At 33.3% G+C, this 18,270-nt stretch overlaps 1 protein-coding gene across 3 annotated transcripts; it reads left to right on the top strand.

Moving 5' to 3' along the window:
- The first annotated feature begins 7,860 nt into the window (after positions 1–7,860).
- LOC105032968 (uncharacterized) lies at positions 7,861–15,106 on the top strand. 3 transcript variants are annotated; one of them, XM_073247726.1, is made up of 11 exons: positions 7,861–8,237; positions 8,331–8,417; positions 9,651–9,833; positions 10,164–10,237; positions 10,956–11,044; positions 11,134–11,237; positions 11,317–11,428; positions 11,522–11,597; positions 11,721–11,832; positions 12,343–12,871; positions 14,763–15,106. In XM_073247726.1, exons 1-11 carry the CDS (start codon positions 7,991–7,993, stop codon positions 14,926–14,928), a joined length of 1,779 nt encoding a protein of 592 aa, XP_073103827.1. In that variant the 5' UTR covers positions 7,861–7,990; the 3' UTR covers positions 14,929–15,106. The 3 variants fall into 3 exon arrangements, with proteins under 3 accessions (XP_073103827.1, XP_010905878.1, XP_010905879.1); XM_010907576.3 differs by having other exon boundaries at positions 10,161–10,237; XM_010907577.3 differs by having other exon boundaries at positions 10,161–10,237; positions 14,750–15,106.
- Positions 15,107–18,270: the final 3,164 nt, after the last annotated feature.

The following is an 18,270-nucleotide window of genomic DNA, read 5'->3' as shown; positions in this document are numbered from 1 at the left end:
TAATTAATACTAAAAAAAAGAAAGCAGTTTAAGATTAGGATTGATCACACCAACTTGAAATGTTTCACCCTTCTTTTCTTTTTTTTTCTACAAAAAGATAAAAAATTAAAAAAATTAGTAAGCTATATTCATAAAAAAATTAAAAAAATCAAATATTAAAATTGGTGTCCTCCCCGACAACGATGTCAAAAATTGATAATATCATGATATTATCATTAGGACACTGTGATTATCAAATTAAATTCAACTTCAATAAAAATTAAAAAATATATAGAAAGTAGTGAGTCGGATCGAATCCACAGAGAAGATAGTACTTTGATTTAAAATTTTTGATTTTATAAAAAATTAAGAAAATAATTTAAGTCAGAAAATAAAAATTAAAAATGTGAAAAATAAACTTGGTACTAAAATCTACTATTTAGATTCTAACTTCTACTTGTGATAAAATAAAAAATAAAAATTTAAAGAGCATAAAAATAAATTGGTATTAAGTTCTACTAACTAGATCTTAGCATCTACTTGTAATAAGTAACAGAAATTTAAAAGTACATAAAAATAAAATTTTTATTAATTAAAATTAAAATTAAATTATAAAATTTTTAAAAAAATAATAAAATAAAATAAAATTATAATAAAGATCTGAAGTTGATTGATGCAGCTTCATCAGAAAGATAGTTAACGATCTCTTCTTCTTGTTTTATACTCGGTGGAGCGAACCGACTTCTCTTCTTCTCTTTGGATCCCCAAATTTTTTTTAATTTTTTAATTTTTTATTTTTTTTTAATTTTTTTTACTTTTTCTCTTGTTCTTAGACCTCCTTATTTATAGGTGAATTTTTTATATTTTTTTGATAGAAAATGAAGTCTTAAAATCCTTCAAAATGTGTCCAACCTGCATACAATATTTCTGGCTATCGGATTGTGTTTAGACCATCCAGATCACATCAAAAATCACCACTTATCTCTTTATCACAGTCGAGATAGATACTGACCATCGGATCACATGATGGATCGAATTTCAACTGTTGATCAACACAAATTAGCTTTAGTTCTCAATCAGATTCAATGTCAACCATCGGATCGGGCTTTGAATTTGATTTCAACCATTGGATGGCGCTAAAAAAAATCCTTCTCTATTTAGTTTTCCCACTGACAACCAACCACAGCCGTCCGATCTCGCTCAGGATTGCTTGGAGCCGTTGGATCGCGCAAATGCTGTGGGCCACCACCGCTTGATATGGTAAAGCACATCCTCAGCTGTCCGATCTTGTTTCAGTCGATCTCAGCCGATCGATCGTGCAAAGGCCAGCTGCTTGCCCATGGATCATGACACAGATTGTGAAACTATGCTGTGGACCATGATCCAGATTCTGTGGATCGATCGGTCGGTCCATCATGCACCGAAGGCTTTTTAAAATAATTTTTTTGGTATTTTTGTATGATTTTTCTTGAATTTTATGCCTAAAAACTAGAAAAAAATATGAGTTAAATTTTTCATTAATTTTTTAATTATTTTGATACTTAAATTACTTAATTAACTTGACATCTATTTTTCATAAATATGCTCTAATTTTATATTTTTTAAAATTATTTATTTTTTGTAAGAAAATTTAATTGATTATAAAATTAAATTTTTTAGAAGATGTTAGCATCATTAATTATCAAAAATATCTAAAATAAATGTAAAAATATACAACTTATTAAGGCAAAAAAAGTTTCAATCAAATTATCCTTCATTGCTAAGTAATTAGTTATAGCTACTCTTTTAAATGTATATCTATTGGTTCTTCTGTAAGTAGATTGTAAAGCTAATTGAATATACTCTTCAAAATTAAAAGATTCACATAGGCTAAAAAGTAATTCGTCTCTAACTATCCATTTTACAAGTGCTTTTCCTTGATTTTCATGATTGTAAATAAAAGTTTCTACAAGGACACCTCCTTATGTATTAAGGATACTTGGAAGATGAGAATCACTTACCCTATAAGACTTGATATCTCTTCAAACGGCCAGTTCCTCCAAAACTGGGACAACTATATAATTTAGCATATTTTTTATATTTTATCTTATAGACTCCATCAACTAAAACTCTATCAAAATCATTCCATATAATGCTAGTCCTCTCATGGGAAAAAATATGAGTTAAATTTTTCATTAATTTTTTAATTATTTTGATACTTAAATTACTTAATTAACTTGACATCTATTTTTCATAAATATGCTCTAATTTTATATTTTTTAAAATTATTTATTTTTTGTAAGAAAATTTAATTGATTTATAAAATTAAATTTTTTAGAAGATGTTAGCATCATTAATTATCAAAAATATCTAAAATAAATGTAAAAATATACAACTTATTAAGGCAAAAAAAGTTTCAATCAAATTATCCTTCATTGCTAAGTAATTAGTTATAGCTACTCTTTTAAATGTATATCTATTGGTTCTTCTGTAAGTAGATTGTAAAGCTAATTGAATATACTCTTCAAAATTAAAAGATTCACATAGGCTAAAAAGTAATTCGTCTCTAACTATCCATTTTACAAGTGCTTTTCCTTGATTTTCATGATTGTAAATAAAAGTTTCTACAAGGACACCTCCTTATGTATTAAGGATACTTGGAAGATGAGAATCACTTACCCTATAAGATTTGATATCTCTTCAAACGGCCAGTTCCTCCAAAACTGGGACAACTATATAATTTAGCATATTTTTTATATTTTATCTTATAGACTCCATCAACTAAAACTCTATCAAAATCATTCCATATAATGCTAGTCCTCTCATGGGAAGCAGATCCAACTTCAATAGAAGGGGCTTCAGAGGAAGTTAGAAAAGTTTCTTCCTCCTCAGAAATAGGAAAAAAGTCGGATTGCACGTCGGTAATACTCTCATCATCATAATTTATCATCTAAGTTCACTAAATGCAAAAAAAATAAAAACTAAACCGTAACTAGTAAAAGAAAATTGAGTAGAGCCGAAGAGGAAGAAGAGGTAAAGTAGAGAGTTGGAGAGCTGGAAGAAAAGAGCCGGATCAGAAGAAGAGAGCCAAAGAGAGTAGAGCCGACAGAATAGAGCTGGAAAAGTTACCTCTTGAACTCCGACCTCTAAAAGAAGAATGCTTCCTCCTCTTGTATAACTCTTAAATTACTAAATTATAATTGCTACTTGTTAAACATTGAATGGAAGAGAGCATAATTGCTAGAAGAGAGAATAAATAGGAGTAGAGAGATTAGAGAAGGAGAGGATTGGTTTGATGAATTAGTATGGTGAGAATGAAAGAGGAGGACTCTATTTATAGAAATCCCAAAACTTTCAATTGTTCAAAATACCCCTCAATCTAGCTATTTTTTGGCTGTTGGAGGGGTCAACATGGTCATTTTTTCAAATATAACTGTTATAACCCAAAAAAATAAAAAAAAAATTTAGCTATTATGGGTCGGACCTAATCCGTAACGGCCTTAAATGGATCGTGTCAGGTATGGCCCGTAACGGCCTTAAACAGGTCGTGCTTGGGATGGCCTGTAACGGGCTCAAATGGACTATGCTAGGCACGACTTGTTTGGACTGATTTTTTTTTAAATAAAATAAAATAAAAAGATCGGGCCATCAGGCCCGACGACCTAATGGGCCATAGGCACGGCCTGCCAAGCCCCGGGCCGAGGGCCGTGCCAGGCCAAAGTTCGGTGTAATCGGGCTGTGCAAGGCACGGCCCGTTTACCGAACGAACCGTGCCCAGCAGGCCTATTTGGTCCGTGGCCCGATGGGCCTAGGCCGGGTCAGGCCAGGCACAACCCAGTGCCTAAGTCTAATTGACAGTAAGTAGGGGTGAAAACACCATGGATGATCATACCAAACACCTATTACTATTTTCGTACCACAAAAAATGATATTTTCTTTTTCTATTACCGTCTCTATACCATAGAATCATATATATCATTATCGTTACCGTACCATAAAAATGGTACGATAACGATAATTTACCGTAATGAATAATTCATCTAATTTTTTTCAAAAAAATAATAAAATCACTATTTAAAATAATATCAACTCATTTAAATTTAAAATAATTTTATTTATCAATCCATCCAAATAGTTGAAACCAATGCATTCTAAATTACTAATATTTAAACTAACAATATTTAGTCTTAAAAAAAAAAGCAAAATCCTCAAAATAAAATCATAAGTCTAGCTTGCTTTTCCTACGATCTAGTATTTCCCATGGGTGTGCTATTGAAGACATGAAGCCATCAAGGTAGCTACGGCAACTGTAATCTTGCAAGTCAACCATCCAAATCACATATTCCTACTAATAGAAAACAAGAACACAATATTTAATCAATTTAAGCAGACAAGGTACTTAAGATGATTTGCCAATATGCATAAAAATCTGATCTGATATATATATATATATATATATATATATATATATATATATATATATATATAAAGACTATTATCTGATAAAATGTATTAAAAACTGGACAAGTGTAACGAAACATGCCAAGCAAAACCGTAAAGAAATTAAAAAAAACATCCACATTGAGAACAGATTTGAAAGAGGTGCAATGTTCAAGCTCGGCTTATATGTTAAGAATGAAAGTTTAGAAAAGCTATAAAAAGCCTGCAGAATGTGGAAAGTGCTCGCTATTTTCTTTATTACTCGATTATTTTTATAATTTTGAACAAAATTTATATCTAAAGCAAACCAAACAGCATTCTAAAGTTATAAATATTATAGCTAACTATTTAGCAGCATTACTTAGCACTTACATTGAAATGCTCCTCCTTTAGAATCCATCATTTGAGAATGTTGTAGAAGTCTTCAAGGAAAATCCTTTAACGGCTGTTAAATGGTTAAGTTAGTAAATAATAACATTTGATAATTATGTGAATAATAAATTGAAAGATATAAAGAGAAATCACTGACCTGCTTCAAGGTTCTCAATATTATGAACTTTTTCATCATTCTCAACTGACATTGGATCAGAAAGCAACCAGTTTTGATAACAAATCAGAGCCTCTATAGTTGATGCAGACAAAGAGCTACGAAATGAATCTAGCACTCTTCCCCCATTGCTAAAAACAGATTCAGATGCTATAGTGGATACTGGAATGGCTTATATGTCTCCAGCCATTAAGGTAAGGACAGAATATTTGGAAGAATTCACTTTCCACCACTCTAATATATTAAAATTAGGGCATGATCATCTTTAGTAGCTTCTTCTAAATATTTATCAAGCTGTGATTTGTTATTAAACTCAAATTTCTTTTGTTTCTTCCTCTTAAACCTTAGCTTCAGAATATCACAGAGAGAGTCCTCCTTTTCATCAATTAATAACTCTGAAGAAGATGCTGAACCTTTACTCGAATCATCATTTTTTCCATCCACATTAGAATAATAAGCAAACAATGAATCAAAAACTTCTCTCACCCTTGCATGCAATTCCTTATTTTTGGGTTCTTCATAAATCTCATCAATAGCAAAATTCACATACTCCAATTTATATCTAGGATCAAGCACAACTGCAACAAACAGCAAAGGATTAATTTTTGTAACATTAGCCCAATACTTATCATGCTTTTTTTTTCATCCTGATAGCCATTTCTTTGAAACTAGAATCTTCACTAGAAATATGACTATTGATCTTTATCCCAATCCCATAAACCACATAAAAATAATCATTGACAGTGACATAATGAGATCCTGAAACTCGTAAAGTGGCATCATAGAAATATTTCAAGAATAGCAGCAAGTTACGAGCATTATCCCAATCTTCATCAGTAGGCAAACCCCAATGCTTGTCATCGATCATCTCAACACGATACCTGCTATCTTTTTCCTCTAGCCTTTCGAAAGCTTATTGGAAAGGAACAGCACTTTGAAGCATGAGAAAAGTTGAATTCCACCAAGTATCACCATCAAGAACAACAAGACCTTTATATTTTATTTTTTGTTCTTTAACACAAAACTTAAATTTCTGCAATCTAGTTGGAGAAGATCTAACATATTTTAGCACAGTTCTAATTTTCAACACACGTATATCTACTTCTTTCAAACCATCTTTCCAAGTGAGGCTAAGTATGTGAGTGCAACACCTCATATGCAAATGTTGAGATTGTAGCACACTTCCTTTCCAACTATTAATCCTCCTTTTTAAATACATAATTTCCAAATCATTAGAGCTAGCATTATCTATTATGAGAGTAAGCACTTTATCAGTTCCCCATTCAAGCAAAAGCCTCTCAACAGATCTATCAATAACTTCACCAGAATGACCAACAATAAGACAAAAGCTCAAAATTTTTTTACATAATTTCCAATCACCATCAATGAAATGACCAGTGAAACACATATAACTGAGATTCCGCCTAGAAGTCTAGATATCAGTTGTTAAACACACTCTTTAAGCAGATCTTTCCAGATACGATTTCAATTTATCCCTTTCACTTGTATAGAGCTCAAGAATATCATTAACAATAGTCAATCGAGAGGAAATATTAAATTTGGGTTGCAGTACATTTAGAAAATCTCTAAACCCCCTATGCTCAACAATCTTAAAAGGCATCTCATCAAAAATGATCATTCTTGCCAAGTATCTCCTACAAGCTTCCTGATCAAATTTCTATGCAAGAAGACTAGGACTACCACTATTGCTTCTTTCTTCAAGATTAAGAGGCTCACTTAAAAATACCAAAGTCCTTTGCCTTTTATCTTTGGTTTCTAGATTCTTTTTGCAGTACTTTTGATATGGCTACGCATTCCACTAGTCCCACTTTTGCTTGTACATTTAATTATAATGTTATAATAAACACAAGCAGCTTCCAACTTGGACTTATCCTCTGATTCAAGTAGAGTAAAATAATTCCAAACATCTGATCTAGCATTCTTTGGCTTTAAATGGGTACCTAATTTTTTTGCCAAAGACGATTTACTTGTGCTAGCCGTAGGTGCAGGTGCAGCTAAACTTGAAACCTCCTTCACAACACAATCACATACATGCTGCACTGGAATCCATTTAGCTGGCCACCTAAAAATAAATTTTTTTTAGAAAAACTCTAGCAAACAATTTATTTAAACAAGAATAATAGTAGAAACTAAAATAAAATAGCTTAAATTCTATTAGCCTTATAGTAGTTTCTCTCTCAAATAGAAAAATAGTCTCTCTCTCTAAAATATGAGAACACTAAGCTTTATCAATAGGCAAACGTGAAGAACTTGAGATTGAAGAACGAGAAAACAGCCGTTGGCTCGCTGCAGCCGAGGAGGAGCCGAGAAGTCGCAGAAAATGTGTTGAAGAAATATCTCTAAAACCTAAAAATATTTCTCTAGAAATGGGAAGTTGCATAAAAGAACTAAAAATATCTCTAAAAAAATATTTTTATATTTATAAAATACTAAAAGTATTTCCGGAGAAGTGGGAAGTTGCATGAAAGAACTAAAACATATCCCTAAAAAAATATTTTTATATTTATAAAACTAATAAAAATAATTATATATTTATAAAAATAACTAAAATTTTAAAAATATCCTTAAAAGCGGTATGATAATTAAAGGTATGCTGCACCCTTTATATCATTTTTGTATCATAAAAAATGATATTTTAATTTTTTATTACCGCTTCCATATCATTTTCTAGAAAATACCATTTTTATACCGTTATCAATTAACGGTATCGGTACAATTTTTTGGTAACGGTTCGGTGTATACACTCACCCCTAACGGTAAGCTGCTCTCGAACCGGAACGTGGGCCTGCGGCTTTGTTCCCACGTGTGAATGCTTTGTGATCCCTCGCACGTGCTTACTCTTGGACCGTCAGATTAATTGCTGTCCGGCTGTCCTACAGAATAGAGCCAGCCAAACGGGAGCTTGGTGCTTGCCGTCTCTCCTAGTGTTAGAGCTTCCAAACCCTAGTTCTCTTTAAACTCTTCTTCGGTTAAATCTAGACCAGGGAGAAATGGAGTACTGAACCCCACGAATTCGGTGGAGAAATGGGCTCTTCCGTGACTTTTCACCCGCCATGCCTGCTCCCGAACAAGCTCCACGGCCGTTTCTCCTTCGCCGACCGGCTATCGGGCCCTTACTTGGCCTCCCCAGTCCCGAGGCAACGGAGGTCTCTTTGGTTGATTTCCTCCGTGGCGAGAAAGCTCGAGGCTTCTTGGGTCCCCGTCAACGAGAGCTCAGAAGATGGTTTCGGCGGTTGGTCTGTCTGCAAGACCGAAATCGAGGACAGACATGGTTATTTTTGGTTATCTTTTGCTCTTTTGTTGATATGTCTATCAAAATTTGCATTATTATTATTATCATTTTTTTCACGATCTTTTGTTGCAGGTGTACCAAAATTTCTCTTTTTTGGCGCGGGGGCTTCGATGGCAATCTTGTTAGCTGCCCTCACATATTGTTCTTTCTCGAGAAAAGGTTCCAATTACTTGAATGTATTTTTAAGTACATTTATTAAATAAGGGCCTATTTTCTATTGCTTTTGTTTTTTGTTTCTGATTTCAAAAATTCAAGAAGAAAAAAATGAACTAGAGCAATCGACATGTGTGATGAAAGCATTTTGTTTTCTTTAATTGTTTATACAACCTTAGAATCTTTTGGTGGCAAAGATTTTTTTTTTTTCCTTCAAAAAAGATTGAAAACAGAAGCAAGGAATAGCAGATGCTATCTTCAACATCAATCTCCATGTGCTATTTCAGTAATTTGTAGACAAACTAAAACACAAAAATAACAATAACACCAAACAGGCCCTGTGTCGTTCTTTCTTGACATGCATAGTAATTTCTTTTTTATGCCTGTTCTATATTGACTAACGGGTGATGCATTATATAGAACACTACCTTGAACATGGGGGTAATTGGGAAGATGTCTCGGGGTAACTTGAAGGGTGTGGTTAAAGGCTTAAAGTCATATAATAGTTTGTAAGAGGTTTCAAGTATATTAGTGTGCAATTTACTATTAATTAATGAATTTGTTCTGAGCCAAGACAACCAAGTAAAAATGTAAGATATTTTTTCCCTTAAGCAAATGAAGTTGTTAACTATTAAACAATAAATCAGGGGATACATTAATTGATTGCTGGCACCCATCCCTCTCCGGGTTGCATACTGTGATTCTGAAAGCTTTTCAGAAGTTAGCTACACAGCTAATCATTATCTTATGTTGAATGGTTGGAAATTGTATTACATGTAGAAAGGTTGTTTGGGTTTGGTATAATCTGTTTCACCTCCAGTTAATTTTGGTTAAAATAAATTCTGTTTGGGAAAATTATTCAGCTACTTATCCTTGATTCTTGTCCCACATATTGTTGATGAGTTTATAGTAGAAAGGCTGTTTGGTCTTGAGATAATTTTCTTTGGCATCCAGTTAATTTTGTTTGAAATAAACTCTGTTTGGGAAAATTGTTTAGCTATTTATTCTTGCTTCTTGGCCCACATCTTGTTGTTGAGTTCATAGACCATCTTGATGTCAAGTTTGCAATTTGCAAAGAGAGTGGTCTAATGTTCTAGAATCTAAAGAAAAGGAAAAATGTAGTAGGGATCAATTCCTGTTGCTATTAAAAGAGAGTTTGCTTGGTCAGTCAAATTTACACAGATCTGCAATTTTTGCTGCCACAGATTTGATAGATGCAAACTGCACAATTCTTTTCAGGTTTCAAGCTTCATCTCACTGCCCCATTCAACATGTTTCATGAGAAGCTGATGCCGATGGGATCTGCAGTAGATAAAGATACTGAACTAGCTGATCTGGAAGTGCATAGGGTGTCAGAGACGCAGATGGATGATAAGGCTGATACAGAACCAAATGTATCGGAAAAAAAAAATCATTTATCAGGTATTCATGCTTCTTATTAATTTCCAGTAGTTTGTTGATGCTTTGAAATTTCGCTGTCTTCGGCACTCAATTTAATTTTCTACCCTATCAAACAATTTCTTGATCTTGAGGTTTCATGCATGTTATTCTTGATCTTGAGGTTTCATGCATGTTATTTGTTTAACTTTCAGTTGTCACCATTCAGAGGATTAATTCGAAATAATTATTTCCTTATGAATATGCCTTTTTATCAATTTTCTAATCTAGCTTTGTTTATTCCTTCTCACCAAGTTCTTATGGTTGTACAATCATTAATGATTTTTATTCTTGTTTTTATTCAATTATCAGAAGGCAAACGCATTATTGTTCCAGTGGCTGCCGATCCCATCCAAAATGAAGCTCTATCTGTTTTGAAGAAGCTAAAGGTTGGTTGCAAGAACCTCATCCTACTGGCATCATGAGGCAATTATTCATCAGGCAGAACTAAATAACTTATTGATTGTTCTTTTAAATAGCCATGTCACTATCTGCGTTTGAGTTAATTCCACACCATATATGCTGGCATATATATGGTCCTTGAATATGGCAAAGGCCTCCATAATTCTAGACAGATATAGCATCTGGTGTTGGTTTAAAAGTTTCTATATTGATTATTTAGTACCTTTTCTGACCCATGAACACTTGAACTTGTATGGATAAAATGTAGCAAGTTGTGGGAGTTCTCTAGTGAATTGTTGCTCCACCGAAGGGCAAAATATTGATTAGAATGTGATTTTGATATGCTTAAAAATGTGATTTTGATATGCTTAAAAATATGAAACGAAGGCCCTTGAATAACTCAAAGTACTAGGCTTTAGATGCAAATTCTGGCCCATGGCTTGATCATGTTAAGTGAGAAATATTGGTGGAGGCGTATGCACTAAGCAAAGAGATGGTCTTGGGTATACCTTTTTCTTGAGTGTTGTCTTTCATAAGGATCATGATGCTATCCATAACTACATCTCTGGTCCTTTTTGCCTGTATTGGATGATGTTTTCTTTCTATTTCACTTACCATTGAGTTGATGTTGTTTTAAATCAGTAGACATGAAGCTTCTACTGCAGTTATGAGAATTGATTTCAGGTTGACTTTCATGTTACTTAGATCATTGAAAATGATGTCAATGCCGACGAATTGTGTACCAGGAGGGAATATGCAAGATGGTTTGTCAAAGCAAACTTTATGTTAGAAAGGTGATTTGAACATGAAAGCTTCCTTCTCAATTTTAGCAGAATGTATTTTGAAGCTATTATAATTAAGTTATCTATGCTGCGTCACACAGGAACCCAAAATACAGGATGGTTCCGAAGATTTTGATTGCTGGTTCAATTTTTAGAGCATTTGATGATGTCAGTGTTGATGACCCGGATTTTTGGTGCATTCAATGTAAATTTCTTCACAAAGTTATATTGTAATTCTTGAGAAAAGTGCTTGCACTCTGATCTGATAAATTTGCAATTAAAAGCACTTGCAGAAGCTGGTGTCATTCACAGCAAGCTCTCCTGTATGAACTCCACCGGTCTTTCAGATATGGGTTGTGGTCATGGTCAAGGAAAATTTTCATTTTTTCCAGAATGGTACTCCCTTACCTTGCTTTCCATATTGTTGTCATATTTTGTTTTATTGTTTTTCCCCAGTTTTAATTTTTGTGATTTTATCTTCAAATGCAGTTTTGTATCTCGTTTTGATCTGGTAAACTGGAAAGCCCTGGTAGAGTATTCATTCACTTCCGAAATGAATGAAAAGGTACTGGTGATCTTTGATAACTTAGGGGTTAAATTGCTTTGTTGGAAATATGTTAGTGTTTCATTGCTTTTCAATCTGTTATTTTCTCTGTTTTCATGTTAGACTGACTTGTTTACAGTCCAGATGTCAGGGAACAAAGTGGGCTTGTTGGATCTGAGTTCTAGTTCAGATGCATCACCACAGTTATTTGTAGACCTAATGGCTGGTGACCAGAGCATAATTAGAAGAGTTTTTGGTATACTTTCACCCCATGTTGTTCATTCATCTTTTTTGATAAAAGTTGTTCGTAAGGTCTAGCCATTCATTCTCATCTTTTACCTAGACTAGCATATGGAAACTATCTAAGTCGTCCATTGTCGATCTAATTGGTTCATTTGTCAGCATGATATGGTTCTAATTTAATGTCTTGTCCTTATGAAATTTTGATGTAAGATCAGATCATATAATCATGGACTGAATTCACCTCAAAATACAATTGTATCCTTATTAATATCATCTTTTGGTTTTAATTATCTAAATTGTGTTCTAAAGATGGCTGTTCATACTTCATTTATTGATAATCTTTGACGGAATTCTCGGATTTGTACTGTTAGAATCATGCATTTCCTCATTGCTTAGTTTATGTTCCGTTGACATTGATTTGTACTGTTATTAGGTAAATGTTTGTCATTGCTGGCTTTTAATCTTGTCCATTAATGCCCCTGTTTTATATTGGATTTCTTTCCTTCCATCTTACATTTGACAGGAAACATTAGACGACTTCAACCACTCAAACCTGTAACAAAAGCACAAGCAGCAGTTGCACTGACCAGTGGCAGAATGATGGAAGCAATTCATGCTGAATTATCAAGACTTGAAGCAGAAGATCTATCAAGGCAAGCTGAGATGGAAGAAATCAGGTCTGAGTTACTTCACAGAGGAGAAATACAGAGCTTCTGGGAGGAAAGGTTGAACAAAGAGCAAGACCGTGGCATTGAGGTTGAGAAGGATCTTCAGGTTGCCTTGTTTGATTTGGAGGAGAAAATGGCTCAAGATGAGAGCTTTGATGACTATTTGAAGGAGAAAGCAGCTCTGGATTGTCAACAGCAGCTGCTGTTAAGTCTTACGGAAGAAGTTGATGGTGTGTATGGGAGGCTTGCAACCGAGAGAGCTAATATCACAGCTGAGCAAGAGAGTTTGGAGAAACTTTATGTTGACTTGTGCGGTAAGCAGGATGCCATACGTGAAGCCAAATCAATATTGGAAGCTGAGAAAGAAGCAATCCAGATTCTAAGGTGAGTTGACTCTGAGTTCCATTTTTTTAATTAGCTCTAACATACAGTATTGCTTATTATTATTATCTAATGCAGTTTTATGTTTGTGACAAAATACTACATCATGATTTTTTCCAACATCACTGAGACAATCTTGTGACATAGCTGGTAGTTGTTTTCATGCTGTTATCCTTGGCATCATCATTTCTTGTTGTTAAGATATTTAATAATCACAAGGATATGTCAATGACTACACTTTTTCTTTCCCATTTTTTCCTTTTAATTATCATGTGGTAAAACTGCTGAGATATCCAAACAGTTAAAATGCATAGTTATTTACCTGATTGCTTTTATATTGATGTCCTGTCCGAATTTATGAAATCACTTGACTTTGTTCTTTCTTCCTTCACAAGAATGGATACATCTAGTGGACTCTACCATTAGCAGAATCTTACTAGAAGAGAGCAAAATTGCCGAATAATCCATGAGGAATGCTGGTTTCACTGGTTGTCCATAATACTGCAAGAGATACTGTAGTTCCTACACAGAATTTTTTTATGATGTGATATGCCTATTAGGCTTTTAAGAAAACAGTGATAAAGAATTAACTCAGCTGAGGTTGTGAACTCAACGATGCAACTTTCTGCCAAATCACTAACATGTTTGCAAGGACTCTAAATAGCTAAGTTATATCCCCTAGGTGAAAGGGCAAAGAGCTTCATACTGGTAGCTTGGTATTAGCTACAATCAGCACTTATTCCATACCACAAAGTTCCAAAATTCTATGCCCACAGGTAAGCAATGTACTAACAAGTGGTTCATGGTCTTAGTACCTAAAATGTAAAGGGAGAAACATTTTGCAAAGTTAGCATATTCTTCAAGTTTGAGCGCATGTGACAATTGTGCAAGGCTTCTCTGTGCACACACGTGCTTCCTTAAGCCTCTTCTTATTAGACCATGCTCATAACGTTTCATGCTAGAGACTGTCTTGCTTGTTAAGCGCATAGTTGCTCACCCCTGAAGTCACTAAAGTGACTACAGTAGAAAAACAAAGGTTGAGATGGAGATATTGACAAGTAATATAAGAAAATTGCTATTTTTGCAAGAATTAGATCTAGAATGGAGTCAGCTATGATAAAAAGGGCTTGGTCATAATATTTATGCTTATTTAGGCCTATTCCAAATGGTAGCAAGTTAGCTGTCATTAGGTTTCATTTGTGTATAGCTTGGTAGCAAGTGGACATCCAATTCTCAATAACTTGATATTCCATGATTTATTGTTTTAAATTGCAGCTGTCATGCTCATTGTCTTCCTATTTATGTGGCATATCCACTTGTATGAGGTTCACACGTCCTCATATTTACATGAAGATGTGACTATGTGAGGATGCCTTTCGTGGTGATATATTTATAGTGACTTGGGTTGCATTTACTTGCTTTTGCCGATTAATTGTCTGGTCAGGCAGGAACTGATTATTTGGCTTTATGGATGAAACTGGAATAGCAAAAGGGCCTTTGGATGAAAGATGAAAGGATGCAAAAATGCACCACCACTGAAAGTTCATGTACCATTAATCAACATGCCAAATTTCTGATCAAGCTTGTTGGTTATAGTTATGGTTATCATTTTGGTCAGTCATAGGGCTGATTTAAGTTATGAAAACTTCTGCTATCACCTGTTCTGAGGAAATAGTTCGTGTGATTTTTTACTCGTGATGCTTCTTATTCTTCTGCTGCTACTACTTCCTGCTCTCTCTCTCTCAACCCCCCTGCCTCTATCCTCCTCTCTCCCCCTCTCTCTCTCACACACACGCACGTGCGCATGCATGCACACACAATATTAAGAAAATTACAGAAGCAAAGAGGGTATATTTTGTTGCTATTCTTATTCTTCTGAAGGCATCCTGTGCAGATCTTGGGTAGAGGAGGAAGCATTGCAAGTCCGTGCTAGAGCCAAGGTTCTGGAGCAAGCTGCACAAAGATGGCATTGCAATAAGGAATTTGAGCCTCCCCAGCCAATTTCATCAGAAAGCAATGATTCTCAAATACTACAAGAATCCAATAGAAAAGGGTCGTAGTCGGTTGTTTTTAGATGCTTACCCTTTTGTTTCTGTAATTCTTTTAGATTGTGTTTTAGTTCTCATTTTTGCTGTCAATAATCTTACATCACATTTAACGAGAGTCGGGGAGCTGTTCCATCTTTTGATAAAGAGAAGTTTTGTTTTAGCAAATGAAGTATCAAGCTGCTTTCGAGCTCGTGACCCCCCGATCAATACTTTGTTGCATCCAACTGTTCTTTCTTTTTAACCCCTTCCTTCCAATGTGCGTTACGAGTGCAAGCGATCCAAGCTGCTCATGAGCGGCTTGAGCTTGTCTCTCTAATGTCTCTTTGTCCTCGGCTCAGCAGGGAAATGAGCTGAGCTCAAAAACTGTTCGGTCTTGTTCAGGTACAATGCAAAAGCTTGGCTCAGGTTGACTAAAGCATGGCTCATGGCTCAGCTGAGCGAGCTGGAGCAAGTCATGTTGAGGTCGGTCTGAACTGAGCTCGAGAACCTTGTTTGGTATCTGGGCGGGCCTTAAGCAGCCCAGCTCGTTTGCCGAATAATAATCATAGGAAAATTCTTTGTACACCGACGTGATATAGAAAAAAATATATTGTCACATCTGGTTGGGTTATATAGTTATTATTTTTTAGATTATATTTAATATTTATAATTTTATTTTTTTATTTAAAATTTTAAATGATGAATTTTTTTAAAAAAAAAATTATGATATTCTATATTAAAATTATAACTTTCTATATAGGATATCATAATTTTTTTATATAATGTCATAATTTTAGTAAAATTATTTTTGTTATTTAAAAATTTTATATAAATTTTTAATAAAAAAATATTATTTTTTATGATATTTTATAAAAAAATTATGATATTTTATGTAGGAAATTATAATTTCAGCGCAGGATGTCATAATATCAATAGAGAATATTATAATTTTTTCAGAAGAATAGAAATATTTTTATCATTCAAAATTTTAAATGAAAAAATAAAACTGTAATGTATATTAGAAAGTTGTAGTTATATGACCCAATCAAATGCAGCAATGTACAAAAAATTTCTCAATAATCATATGGGGTGAGCACTATGAAAAAAATTATAAAACAGATTTTATCATTTACATATTTCTTCTAACAATAATTTTAAAGGAGAATCCTAAACATCAAAGATTCTGTCCACCAATGGAGTCATTAATTTTATAATTAAAAATAAAAAATAATATTCTCTTTTTTTGTCATTTCATAATATATTTTTTGTCGATACAGACAATGGGATCAAGTGATACATATCAAATAAATTAATTATTAAATAAATTAATACACATCTTTAAATAAATAGATATATATTTTTCAGAATGTGGAATTTACTAATATATATTATTCTATCAAATGATATATATTTAGTAAAATAATCATCTAGTAACTCAATACGTACTCCTAAGCAAATTGATATATGATTTTTAGAACATTATATTAATTAGTATACATTATATAATATGGTGATATATATTCACCTACTTCCTAATATATATTGCAATTTTTTTTAATATATACATAGTAGTGATCCACTACAATCTATAGATAAATCGATACATAATTTTCAGAATATAAAATTTACTAATACAAAATACATGACAAATGATATATAGTAAATTAGTTATCTAACAACCTAATATACATCTTTAAACAAATTGATATACAATTTTCAGAACATTATGTTCATCAATACATACTATATGATATAGTGATATATATTTATTAATTTTTTGATATATATGATAATTTTTTTAGTACACATCTAGTAATAATTCAATATACATCTCCAGATAAATATAAATTTCTTTAGTATATATATATATATATTTTTTTTCTCCAACACCCACTCCATGCGGTCTCTGTTCTTGTTGCATGCAGTTAAGGAAATTAGTATCTCATGTGGACCCGTTGTCAATTGAAAAGGCACTTCGATTCACTTTTTAATAATAGACTATGGAAAATAGTCAAAACAAAGAATGTATTTATCATATTCATCAACAATCCTTTTTTTTTTTTTTCGGGTAGTACATTAAAAATCCTTCTTGTTGCAATATCCTTAGGTGTGTGCTAGTCATCATGTTTTTAATGTTTATGTGCATTGGCTGATATCGTGCTTGTAATTTGTAGTAACTGAATTGATGTTACATACAACACGCAGACATATATATGTGTGTATGCGTATATGGATCATGGAAATGCTTCAAAGATGTGGTAAGAATCAGTCATGCACATGGATAGCATCAGAACAAATTTTCCTTTCTTATCCAAAAAAGGAAAAAAAACTTTATCCGATATGCTTATTGAGTAGTACATGGATCAATGATTTATTAGTTAGAAACTGATCCAGATAATTAGATACGCCAGTTCCACCGGATTAAGGGCCTTGATCAAGTTGATTCCGGTCAGCCAAGACATGGTTTTGGTTAAGGTCAAGGCTAAATGGTCAACTGACCAGATTTGTTTTTTTTTGCCCCATCATCTCATATAGAGTAACTTGACCACTAAGAAGCATTTTTTTTTATCCAATTGGGCATATGAGTAGGCACGTGGATAAAAAGAGACATGCGTCTGTCAAAAAAAAAAAAAAAAATCAATAAAAACGTATGACAACATTCAAGTGTGATTAAAGATATATTTGGTTGGAGATGATTAGGCACTAAAATGAAAATAAAAATAAATAATTTTTATTTTAATCATTTGATTGAACAAACTCTCATTCCCATTTCAAGAGTGGATAGAAATCAATCCTCTAAAATTCAATATATACTCTATATTGATTTTTCAAAAATATTATTTTAATTAATTAATTTATTAAAATTATTTTTTATTTAATTAATTTTTTAATTTTTATTTTAATTCACGATAAGCCAAATGCTTTTTGAAATATAGCCACTTCAAATCCATTTCTATTCCGATTCCAACTTTTATTTATATATCGGAATCCAATTACATCCTAAAAGTTAAAATTCATAGTACATAAATATTTTAGATAAGAAGCTTATTTGTAGTATTTATATTTATTAGGATGTTATGCTCGATGACTTATAGGGCTGGAAGTGGGCTCGGACTAGCCCGAAGCCCATCAGACCGGGCCGACTTTGGGTCGGGCTTCGGGTTTCGTCCAAAATCATGTAGGCCAAGCTCGAATCAAAAATTAGGATACGTTTTTCTTTCGGACTGGGCTTGGACAGACTTTTGGCCTAGCCCAAGCCCAGCTCAAGTGCGAGCCCGAAGTCCAGTTCGATTAGAAGCTGGGCTTGGGCCTGAAGTCCCGATTACGTGCTATCCATCGTGCATATGCTTCGAGATTTGCTCTGGTTCACAGGGA

The sequence above is a fragment of the Elaeis guineensis genome, chromosome 13, assembly GCF_000442705.2.
Source record: "Elaeis guineensis isolate ETL-2024a chromosome 13, EG11, whole genome shotgun sequence".
In the NCBI taxonomy this organism is placed as follows: domain Eukaryota; kingdom Viridiplantae; phylum Streptophyta; class Magnoliopsida; order Arecales; family Arecaceae; genus Elaeis; species Elaeis guineensis.
The sequence above is the reverse complement of the archived record's forward strand: the minus strand, read 5'-3'. Positions and strand labels throughout refer to the sequence as shown.

Bases quoted from the DNA above. Each gene is read 5' to 3' on its own strand.
- LOC105032968 (XM_010907576.3), top strand. From the start codon at position 7,991: ATGGGCTCTTCCGTGACTTTTCACCCGCCATGCCTGCTCCCGAACAAG. The intron at 11,238-11,316 runs GTAAATTTCTTC...TGCAATTAAAAG, and splicing joins GGATTTTTGGTGCATTCAAT to CACTTGCAGAAGCTGGTGTC. The intron at 11,833-12,342 runs GTATACTTTCAC...TACATTTGACAG, and splicing joins CATAATTAGAAGAGTTTTTG to GAAACATTAGACGACTTCAA.